At 36.2% G+C, this 12,249-nt stretch overlaps 1 protein-coding gene across 2 annotated transcripts; it reads right to left on the reverse strand.

The window, feature by feature from the left end:
• Positions 1-29: 29 nt before the first annotated feature.
• On the reverse strand, positions 30-8,005 carry LOC129001236 (B9 domain-containing protein 2). Of its 2 annotated transcripts, none has more exons than XM_054428466.1 (5): positions 7,796-8,005; positions 5,992-6,092; positions 3,799-3,915; positions 1,566-1,700; positions 30-208 (listed from the first exon to the last, which is right to left on the reverse strand). In XM_054428466.1, the coding sequence occupies exons 2-5, from the start codon at positions 6,077-6,079 to the stop codon at positions 30-32; spliced, it is 519 nt and encodes a 172-aa protein (XP_054284441.1). In that variant the 5' UTR covers positions 6,080-6,092; positions 7,796-8,005. The 2 variants fall into 2 exon arrangements, with proteins under 2 accessions (XP_054284441.1, XP_054284440.1); XM_054428465.1 differs by having other exon boundaries at positions 3,790-3,915.
• Between the last annotated feature and the right edge of the window lie 4,244 nt (positions 8,006-12,249).

Here is a 12,249-nt window from a genome sequence, read left to right on the forward strand (position 1 = left end):
TTCCTTTCTTTGCAACACTTACTGCAGTTCTAGAACTCTAGCCTGTATTTTTCAAAGTTCCTCAGTATGACACTCAACTCCAAATGCACATTTCCCATGGTTTGTGTTTGGAGTTTGTACCGGTTACATCCAGAGTAGATCAACTCCGGATCTTGAAGCTGAACTCCACCACCCAGGAAATATTGTTGGAATTCTTCTCGGTATGAACCTGTAGAAGAATATTTACAAGCATAAATATGTGGATTTTTTCTAACTAAACCAAATTTTGCCAAGCCATTCAAAATCACATTATAGTATTACTATTTTTTTTTATCTAGGCACGAACCTGGGATTGTTTTTCACATTACTTCAGGCTAGACCTAGGGGTCGCGGCATTATCACTTAGATAAAATCCATTGGTGACTTGGCGGGGATCGAACCCGGGACCTCAGGGACTGAAGTCCCGCGCTCTAACCACTACGCCAGCTCGCTCCCCGTTATAGTATTATTACCATCAACATTAGTGAAGGATGAGTGTAGAGTGACGTGAGATGCCTTGAATAGCTTTGTTACTGACAAATACCAGATGTTTCTTTAGCCAGAACCATTTATTAAAAGCGCACTGATGGAGGACAGCTGGGTAAAGTTTCAAACCATCAAATAGCTAGGTAATAGTTTTTCTCAGGATCAAACTGTGTGTCAACCTCTTGATTGACTGACTTGGTTGCAAGGGCGGCCCTAGACATATATTCTGGGGGGGGGGGGGATCAGGGTCAGATTACTAGGGGAACACTGACAACTTATGAACCAAAACTTATTATGAGGTGTTGTGAAAACTATAGCCGGCGATACCCTGTGCACCTTAGTGGGATATTCTACAATCACTGTAAACACCTTGTTTGAATATACAGTATTGACAACTGCTTGAAAGATTTCTCTCTTCAACAATTGCACTCATTAGTCATTTCTCACTGAACTCGTTTACTAGGCCTAGTCATTTCCAAGTTAGGCAACTCCAAGTTAGATGGTCAATGTATTTTATGGAACCTTTGATTGTCCGAAAAGAGCACCGGTATTATTGTTAGGTTGTCTACAGTACTGGCTTATTTTAGCTGTACAATGGCTACAGTATTTGCAAAGCAGCTCAGAAAAATGTTAGATTGGTTGTTATTGCTGCTCAGATATAGCCGTTAGTACTGATCAATTTAAAAACACTCAAAGGCTTAGAAGGATCGTCAGCTTCTTTTTGGTGATAAATGTGTTTTCTAACCAAAATTTTATTACCGTAGTTTTAGTAGAGGTATTTTAACATATTTAATGGTGATACCAAGAGAACAGGCTTGAAACTAAAATTCCATTACTCTCAGCTATATGAGGAGACACTGCCATAATAGCTGCGAGTTGACATGCAGATGTAGGCAGCTAGTATATAGGCTATGCAAGCAGCAGCAACAGCTGATTTTTTTAATAATTCTGTCAAAATAAAGTTGACTAGGGCAAACCAACACTGTTCTGTAGCCAGTACAAATCCATGGGCAGTTTAAAACTACACTACCAGTTTATTTTCAGTGATTCACTGTCCTCACCTACAGGCCGCCAGGTGCAGCACTCTATTGTGTGAGTCCCAGGAGTTGTAGGCAGATGACATACTCCGTAACTGTACAACTCACTGCGGCCGTAGTGGTCATAGTGAAACACCTGGAAATGGATCTTGGGCCAGCCTGCAAAACTTAGTAATTTACAAGTTTACCTTTTTTTGGGTCGGTCCTTAAATTTTTTAAGTAGAAAGAATAAATAATCAATGAATGAATGAATGAATGAATGAATTATATCTTTATTCCAACAAATTATTTACAGAATTTGTACACAAATCAACAGACACGATTGGATAATCTGTAACAGCTAGATGTAATCCGTTTATATTTTTTATTCTTTGTTTTGTGCCTATTTCTTTATTTCATAAAGCTTACACCTTGATATATTCTTGTAAATTTTAGAATATATCAGGATGTCTTGCTTTCTACAGCTTGTTTTGCTTTTTTATATGGTTTATTACTTCTTATCATGGTGTTAATTCTCTGTTTATATTCCAGGTAAATTCACCATTTTGTGCGAAGTTGTAATTTAAAGCCTAAATAATATACAGGGTTAGGCAAAAGTCTGGAACCCCCCCCCCCCCCCGTTAACTTTTTTAGCGTTGCAGTAGGAAAACCAAACTCGGCACATATTTACAACATAAGAAATTGCACTTTTTCATCAAAGTTACAACTTGGCCCCAGCCCCCAAAATGGGGTATTTTGGAGGCAGCTCCAAATTTTCAAATGTAAACACCTATCATGTGACCCCTCATTTTAAAGGGTTTATCAAGAGAAATTGAATGGTGCAAACCAGAGGTCAATATCACACTCCTAATCAAAATGGCAGCCATTTTAATTATTTAAGATGAGCAAGCAAAATAAAGTCTGGACACCCCCAGTTAACTTTAAAAATTTAATATTTAAATACTGACGAAAAAGGTTTATTCTTTTTTTATAAAGGTATGCTGAGTTTAGTTTTCCTGCTATAACCTGTTAAAAAGTTAATAGGGGATATTTCAAAATGACGGCCATTTTGATTACGGGTGCGATATTGACCTCTGGTTTGCGAAATTTAATTTGTCTTGAGAAACCCTTTAAAATGAGGGGTCACATGATAGGTGGTTACTTTTAAAAATTTTGGGCTGCCCCCAAAACACCCCATTTTGGGGGCCGGGTACAAGTTCTAACTTTAATGAAAAAGTGCATTTTTTATGTTGTAAAAATGTGCCAAGTTTGGTTTCCCCACTGCCACACGTTATAAAGTTAACTGGGGTGTCCAGACTTTATCTTGCTTGCTCATCTTAAATTAAAATGGCTGCCATCTTGATTGGGGTTGCGATATTGACCTCTGGTTTGCGCCAATCAATTTATCTTGATAAACCCTTTAAAATGAGGGGTCACGTGACAGGTGTTTACATTTGAAAATTTGGGGTTGCCCCCAAAATAGGTGCCCCATTTTGGGGGCTGGGGCAATGTTATAACTTTGATGAAATAGTGCAATTTCTTATGTTGTAAATATGTGCCTGAGTTTGGTTTTCCTACTGTAACGCGTTAAAAAGTTAACTGGGGGGTTCCAGACTTTTGCCTAACCCTGTATACCTTGAGTGTAAACATTTTTCATTATGTGAGTAATAAAATGTTTATATAGCCATGAGTAAATTAAATAACATGAATCGAAACTATATCACCAATATGGTCCCAACAAATCAACAGACACTAATGGATAATCTGTAACAGCTAGGTAATCCGTTTATATTTTTTATTCTTTGTTTTGTGCCGGAGCCTATTTCTTTGTTTTATAGCTTTTTTTATATGGTTTATTACTTCTTATCATGGTGTTAATTCTCTGTTTATATTCCAGGTAAATTCACCATTTTGTGCAAGGTTGTAATTTAAAGCCTAAATAATATATACCTTGAGTGTAAACATTTTTCATTATGTGAGTAGGTGATAAAACGTGTATATAGCCATGAGTAAATTAAATAACATGAATCGAAACTATATCACCAATATGGTCCCAAAACTAACTTAGTTGCTAGCTGGAGTAAGTATAATAAGTGGGTTGAATGCATATATTTACCAAATATTTAAGATTTTACAAATAATCCGGAGGATGTAATACCATCATGAACTTTTTATTTTTTGCTCTTCTACACCTACACCACAGATAGTCTATTTTATACGCAGACACACAAAGTTTTTTCAAGCTGGATGTAGTAGTTCAAACGCCTACCTTGAATACCTTTGGTAGCATAATGAACGTCAATTGGGTGGCTCCAGTATGTAAACTCGTCAAAGTCAGGACTGTCTATTTGTGTCTGTCCCTCGGTATGTCCTTCAATTACCTTCCATCCACTACCTGTGAAAAGGAAATATATTGGTTCCAGGAAAATCAATCTATATTTTCTTATAAGTCTTAAAATGTTGTTACTAAATTTTAAAAATTACTAATACTTTAAGATAATCCACAGTACTATTGAAATGGAATGTGTTTATTGTCCTTTGCATTTTTACAAATTATTGACAATGTCATAAAACAGCTAAAGTTATAGCATAGTCAGTCAATAAACAATATAGCCAACTACACAAAATGAGACTGGTTATATATTTTAATATTAAAATTGAATAATCTTATTCATAAGAAAAATTTGTGGCATTGAGAATAATGGAAGTGATTAAACCGCATATCCAACCAACAAAATCCAACAGTACTTTGTTCAATTTGCTAACTCTACTTAACAATTAATACCAGGCATTAAAAAAAAATCTTTTCGAGAATAGAAGGGGTTGTTCAAAAGCCATCAGGGTATTTTCGTATTAAATGTATTAGCTTGTTGTATATTTTTAGTGAGATTACAATATGTGGAAAGTGAAAAGGGACCTCTTGTCGGCGATGCAAAATTTTCAGTAAGGCCAATAGTAAGTAATTAAGGTCAAAAATATCAAAATTCGGGTTTTATCGATTGTTATACCTCATTCAACATAGAACAGGACAGTATCAGTTAAAATAACGAATTGAAGTTGTAAAAGGTCGAAATAAATCATTTTGTTAGCCTCTGCACGGTCTGAAAAAAGGGACCTCTTGTCGCTCAATGTTATTTCGCCATAACGAGAAGAGGTCCCATTTTTAATATTCACTTTATAAACAAACTTTAGTCCAAAAAATGAATTGTCCTGCATTCTAGTGTAAATTTAGAGAACTACAACAAATTCAGTTTACGGAGAACAAAATATCTCACAAATTTGGCGGTCCCGACAAGAGGTACCTTTTATTATCTTATGGAGAAACATGGGGCCGACAAGAGGTCCCTTTTCTGAAGTGTGATTTTTACGACATGCTTCAATAAAACAATTATTTAAATGAAAACTACCGTGAGTTAAGACAAAAATTGGTATTGCCTCCAAAGAGAACATTATAAGCTTTCTTTTTATACTAAAATCGTTTCTTAAATATGAAAAAACTGTTTTTATCCGTATTTGAAATGTTCAAAACAGTTTTTCTCAAAATGACCCTTTTCCATAACAAAACTTCAAAGTCCTATAACTTTAACAGAAAAAATCGTAGATGCATGGAATTTGCACCAAGTAATTCAGAATTCAATAAGGAATTCAAATATATATATAACTCAAAATCGAAAATTCCCGACAAGAGGTCCCTATTCGCTTTCCACATCCCATATCTTTTAAGAGTTTTAGACAGTCTGAAAAAATCTATGGTACCGTAGCAACGTTTTTATTCCTTTGTATATGAACATGAGAATTTTGTTTGAGGTTGGGATTTTTTAGAATACCGGTATATGATACAGAGTCAAATAAATAAATGTTAATCACTGTTGGAATTTGTGGCTGAATGAACAGGGGTTTACAGTGTTCCTGTTGGGGTTCATAAGATATAATTCTAACCAACTTCTTTTGTAAGACTAAAATTTCCTCTATCCTACTGCAATTTCCGTAAAAGATAATATTGTATCTAAAAATGGATTGAAAATAAGCAAAGTAGGCTGATTTAATATAATTTTGATCTCATTATAGAATCTCAGAATATTGAGATGAATTTCGTCTATTTTTACTTTCCTCCACTCACTCAAAAACAGTTCATCAGAGGAATCAAAGAAAAATACAAAAGAGAACAACTGTTAATGGGCCCCGAACTGAATTTCAGTCAAATGGTAGAGATCATTAGCTCTAGAGGCATCTAAAGTAGATTCAAGAAGTATTTCCATGAAAAGCCAGTATGAATGTTCAGATGAAGTCAATTACATTTCCAAATGCAACAACATATTTAAATACAGCCAAATTAAGAAATAACTTGGAAAAATATAAAAATTATAGCATTTTTAATGAAGTTTGTATAAATTGATTTAAATTATGACAAATACAGATATTTTAGAACCAGCATAGTTACTATTCAAATAAGTGGAACACATGAAAATACCTGTCCGTATCCCCCATTTGCAGAATAATGTTGCTTTTGGAAATTTTGTAGCTCCAACTATCTGACCGATTGCATACAGCTCCGCCATTCAATCATGGATCCTATAAAAATAACAAACATTTGTATTGATTATTCCATAGCAAAAACAAAATAGGCAACAACTACGTTATCAAAAAGAAAATACCTAGCCTACCCAAAAAAGAGACATCATTAACTTCTATTTTCTTCAAGTGTGCTTTACTTTTATTTATTTTTTTTTGTTTTTAGCGAGTTTCCCTATCTAGGGAAGTAGCTATTACCGAATGTCTAATGGTAAGACCTGGACCCGGGACCAATTTATTTTTTCGTTTTGAGGTCCCCAGAGGCCAAAAACACCATCCGTTCAAATTCATATATATATTAATATATGTCCGTATATATGTCCGTTAGCACGATAACTCAAGCAAAAATGATCCGATATTGATGAAATTTGATACAAACAGTACAAACGTGTAAACCTACATTTATTCGAACGAGTTTGCGAACCAGCATGATCAGACTATGGGAATAAGGGTGTATGGGGGGTTTTATGGGGTAAAAATGGGTTTTTCTAATTTTTCACCCTGTAATAAATCACATTTTGTAATTTATTTCCAAACCATTTTGTAGAGCTCAAAAAACAAATCATTTAGTATATTGAAGCATATGGACATATTTTTATGAAATTTTGAAATTTTGTTTAAATACTTCATACTAAAGCTATCATTATTTTAATAAAATCCCCTATTTTCTTCCCTGTAGCAGCAAATCTTATAGTAGCCTACTCATTAAAATTAATGATATTTAAATAGGAAATAAATCTGACAATTTTAAGGGAATAATTTAGTTGGCATTCCAGCCAGGTAGATGGAAATTCGCTTAGTCTGCAGGTTTGCTGCAGAGGGGGTATTTTTATTATTTTATTTTTCTTAAAGCTGATGGTGGTTTTGTTAGTGTCTTGGACTTTGGACGGACTCGGTCCCTGGCGCCTCTAGATATTTTTGACTAATTTCCTTTTAAGGTGTTCAATGTTCTCAACTTTAAAATGTCACAGGCTTTGACACGAACAAATCTGATTATCCTAGAGGTTCTAATATGAATGATTAACTTAGGCCCTATTAATACAGAAACTTTAATGATCTTTATTTTTAAAAAATTAGAAATTGTTGAGTCCCTTGTCCAACATAGCCTAATATAAACCCCAAGTTTGAACAAACATAGCATAAAAACATAATTTAACTTATTTCTGAAATATTAAAAAACCACCCTATGGTTAATACTACTATACCACACCACACCAGGGAGTATCGCATCCACAGTGCATGCCTATAAATATCCACAATTCGTGACCTCCAAATAGCTGGATTACAGGACAACACCACGGTTCCAGTAGCTAGCCGGAATAGGTAGAACCCAAATTAAAATATTAAACGCTTTTACTTAAGTACCGGTATAGAAAAATGCATTTAACTTTTGAAGTTAAGTTAATGTATATTTAAATCAATATTTGTTATTAGCTTGATCAACTAAGAATAAAGATATACCTTGCTCATGCAGTAAAACCTTTTGAATTAATTTGTAGGTACTCATTTTTAGTTGGCATACATTTATGCTTTTTGGATACAAACATAACTTAGATGTAGAACCTCAATCTAATTGGCCATTCACTGTGATTGTACCTTTTATTTGAAGTAATTAAAAAACTTATCGTACCTTTTAACATCTTGTTTACTGTTAGATATCAAATTGAAAATAAGCGATTAAATAAGGGAAAGCCATACCCTACCTGTGATTTCTGCAAGCCTAGTTCAGGTTAGAGATCATCACTTTCGTCTCTTTATAATGAAAATGAGAGTCCATCTAAAGTATAATTTATTTAACAGAACAACTATATAAAACTCCACTACTCAACTATTTACTCTAAAATAGAGTAAAAACAATACAGTCTTCAAACAATAACTTATTGCTGTTGTTACCTCCTTCTCCTTCTCCTCTCCTTCCTACCGTGCTTCCTACCTAAACCGAACCGAACAAACAATAAACAAATACATCGGGTTGCTAAGCAACGAAAACATGGACTGAAACCCTCATTAATTGCTCACATGGTGTAGAATCATAGCCGTCTGTCTCTGACGGCTATGGTAGAATAGAATGCATAACTAATAGAGATGACGTCAGAGTGGGCGTTGGTTTTATATTACATTCAATCGAACGGGTCGTCGGAATTTGGGAACGCGCCAAGGCGCCACCACGTCAACCCGCCACCACGTCAACCCGCCATCAAAAAGAAGAAGAAGTTTGAGGTGGCGGGTTGACGTGGTGGCTCGTTGTCGGGGTGGCACGTTGACTCTAGCGTGCACGACAACCCGCCACCTCGGAAAAATGTGTGGTGGTGGGTTGTCGTGGTGGCACGTTGTCCTGGTGGTGCTTAGACGTGTTCATACACGTCAACCAGCCACCTCTTTAGTGTGGTGGCAGGTTGACGTGGTGGCTGGTTGACGTCTACGTGTGAGGTGGCGGGTTGACGATACCGAACATTGAGCGTACACGACAACCCGCCACCTCATAAAATAGTGATGGTGGGTTGACGTGGTGGCACGTTGTCGCTTACAGGCGAGGTGGCGGGTTGACGAGAGTTAACATGGGGTGTACACGACAACCCGCCATCTTTGTTGGCAAAAACCGCTGTTTTCTGTTTATATTATAAAATGCATCACTTTTTGCAGTTTACCTGGACATGTTTTATCGAGTTTACTGTTAAGTTAACTACATTAGTTATTGTTAATTCATTAATTTTCGAATCGTTTTCCTATAAAGATCTGCCATAGAAATAAAGTACACGCATCCACGCAAGACAACTTTTCCTTTTAATCAAGGGTTATTGTTTAAAAAAAATTGTAAGATAAACTCACTAAAATTAATTAACGATAAAGGGTCATTCTAGAATAAAAATAAAAATATTAATTATGTTTTTGCATATTTTCATTGAAGACAAAAACATGAAACTTAAATAATTTTGAAAAATAAGTTATTAGTTTCTTAGGATTTTTTGTAGGTGTATACCTGGTATAATACCCATTCTTATTTTCTTTTTCAGCATTATGACAATGGATTACAAAATAAGTTACCTAAAAACTTCATTTATTAATTGTAATTCACGTGTGTACGGCCTAAACAAAAATGACGAAAATGTGTTCGGTTATAATTTATCTTAAAACCGTATTGTGGTGAAAATAATAATACATTCAACCAAAAACATTAAAAAAATATACATCGTTGATATAGAGTACAACAGACTAAAATGTGCTTTGTGTGGACTAGCGCGCACCTGTTTTTCTATTTAGAAGAATTTGAGAAAGGATACAGAACTAGACTCGACCCAACCGGGTAATGTACTTTGACCTCTGAGTCAAGGGTATTGCCCAGAGAAGTTCATACCAGACAGATATATTCCAAAAAAACTCATTAGGAGATATCTTAAACAAATATTTATATTGAAATTTTGATGTTCTGCTTGAAATTCCATTTCATGCTTCAGGAAATACCGTACCGTTACTTTGGTATTATTCGGAGGCTACTTGTTTTAGAGGGATTTTTACCTAAGACCAAAAATAACTACATAATTAGAAAGAACATACTTTAATTAACTTACTGTCCAAATTTGACATGATTGCAATTAGCGGTTTTTGAGTTCTAGCTGCCTCCCAGAAGGCAGCGGTGTCGGCGAAGATTGAGTTGAATACGTCACCGCCCCTAGCTGCCACATGAACTCCACCGAGTGTGTATACTGCGCGCTGTGGCGGTTATTTTAGGTTGGGTTTCCTCGTTTCGTTTTGAATCTAACGATACCCAATGAGTGACGATACCTTAGATTCAGGTGGTGACAGGTGATACGCGCGCTCCGGCCATTGGTCAACGACCTGACCTTGGCCTACTTGGAGGGGATTTGGCTATGGTATGACTCATCTGGTATCATTCCATTCATAGCGAAACTAAGAAAGTCCAACCAACATATTTAGGATAACCCAACCTAACATAACCGCCGCAGAGAGAGGGACCCTTTAAAGTTTCGTATTTCTCCATAAGATTCATGGGAAACAGACATTGTTATGTAACTCCAGCTGTTGTCAGAAATTAGAAGTACAGTAAGAAGAAAAACATGTTAATTGTAAACCATGATTGTAAACATTATGTAGTTTACACAACTATGTGGTAGGTTTATTTATGCCATTGATTATTGAAATGAAGAAAAATTCTATAACCATAAGTTGAAAATGAAGTGAAAATTATATAATTGATATATTTTAATGTTAACAGTAGGGCAATTACAATGTAGGGCATACTTTTTTGTACAAATTTGGTACATATATATTTATACGCCTAATGAAAAAATAATTGTTTATTCACTGGCAATTTAAGTAAAATAAATATTCTATTTTTGTTTTTGGTATAGCCTATATTATCATCTCTCATATTAACGTGAGGGCTGTTTTTTGTGACCACTACTCCTCCCCTATTTGTGGACAAATTTCAACGTTTAAGGTGTTAAAAGATTCGGCCCAATTCGTATAGTTTTGCATTAAGGTTTTACAATTTAATACTTCCTACCCTTAAGGGTGTGAGACCCTTTCAAATGTCGGGTTTTCACCATGTTAATAATTGTATTACCTATCAATCTTTCTTCCGAAAATAAACTAAAATTTCCTGAAATGCTATTTAAGAGTTACATTAACTTTCTCTAAATTAACTGAATCAACGTACAATATATGTAATGCTAAAGAATATAAATCCAAAAGATTTACGACAAGAGTGCTTGGTGGTGGGTTGTCGAGGTGGCACGTTGTCGCCTATGAGCGAGGTGGCGCGTTGACGGCACCGAACACTGAGCGTACACGTCAACCCGCCACCTCGTAAAAGAGTGGTGGCGGGTTGACGGGGTGGCGCGTTGTCGCCTACGTGCGAGGTGGCGGGTTGCCGACATCGAACATGGAGCCTCACGACAACCCGTCACCTCTGATAAAAACTGGTGTTGGCGGGTTGTCGTGGTGGCATGTTGTCGTGGTGGCTCATTGACTTGAGTATGTACGACAACCCGCCATCTCGGAAAATTGTGTGGTGGTGGGTTGGCGTGGTGGCCTGTTGTCGAGGTGGCGGGTTGACCTGTACGTACACGTCAACCCGCCACCTCGGTTTTTTTGTGGTGGCTGGTTGACGCCTCTGACCAAAACACCGAGGTGGCGGTTTGACGTGGTGGCGCATTGACAGCGACCCCGGAATTTTATCCCCCTGGAATTTTACCCCTGAGCAAAGCTGACGTCACTATGACGTAGAAACCTGAGCGCTCAAAAGTTTGTTCGTGAGCGGAATTTTGCCCCCGCGGATTTGGAAGTCTAATGAAAATAGACAGATCGTGATTAATTAGATTAACAATCAAAACCTGAATTTTACCCCCTGTCCATATACTGTAACTAGCGTTTAGACAAATGAAGATGTACGGGCCGGATTTTTACCCCCGAAATGTTACCCCCGGATGTTTACCCCCCCGAATTTTACCCTCGGATTTTTACCCCTCGGAATTTTACCCCCGGAATTTTACCCCCCGTAATTTTACCCCCGGGTATAGAAATTATTAAGAATGATTGATTTTCTAATTTCTATTTTTATTTCATTGTAAACATTTTATTATTAAGTGCCCTATCTTTATTTATTTATCTTGTTATCTCAACTAAGTAAACATAATTCGCTGTTTAATTTTGATCATATAAACCAACAGTTGGCTTCAATGACCGAATCCTGATGCTCAAATCTCAAAATTAAAAGTAAAAACCTGTTCGATTAGTTGATGTTACAAATAAATTAGGATAGGCTACTTAACAATAAAATGTTTACTATTAAATTAAAACTGAATGAAGAGAATTACCCATTCTCACTAATTTATATATCTGGCCAGGAGGTGAAATTCCGGGGGTAAAAATCCGGGCCGTACATTTTGAGCTGACCTCATGAAGGGGGTAAAATTCCGGCCCGTACACTCTAGGTCTAGCACTCTAGGTTTTTATAATTTGGTGTGTTCTGATTAAATTTACAACCGTGAAAATATACGTTTAATTCTGCGTTCAATCCATAGAACAGATGTCGCGAAACTCAAAAGTTCGCGGCCGGAATTTTACCCCCTGGTTTGTGACGTTACGTTTGCCCAGGGGGTAAAATTCCAGGGAGATAAAAATCCACTACCCCAAT

Source organism: Macrosteles quadrilineatus, unplaced genomic scaffold (genome assembly GCF_028750875.1).
Source record: "Macrosteles quadrilineatus isolate MER2022 unplaced genomic scaffold, UCM_ALF_1.0 Scaffold_8__2_contigs__length_117827958, whole genome shotgun sequence".
NCBI classification, from domain to species: Eukaryota; Metazoa; Arthropoda; class Insecta; order Hemiptera; family Cicadellidae; genus Macrosteles; species Macrosteles quadrilineatus.

Bases quoted from the DNA above. Each gene is read 5' to 3' on its own strand.
- LOC129001236 (XM_054428465.1), bottom strand. From the start codon at position 6,079: ATGGCGGAGCTGTATGCAATCGGTCAGATAGTTGGAGCTACAAAATTT. The intron at 1,701-3,789 runs GTAGGCGTTTGA...TAAGTTTTGCAG, and splicing joins TGCTACCAAAGGTATTCAAG to GCTGGCCCAAGATCCATTTC. The intron at 209-1,565 runs GTGAGGACAGTG...ATTCTTCTACAG, and splicing joins CTGCACCTGGCGGCCTGTAG to GTTCATACCGAGAAGAATTC.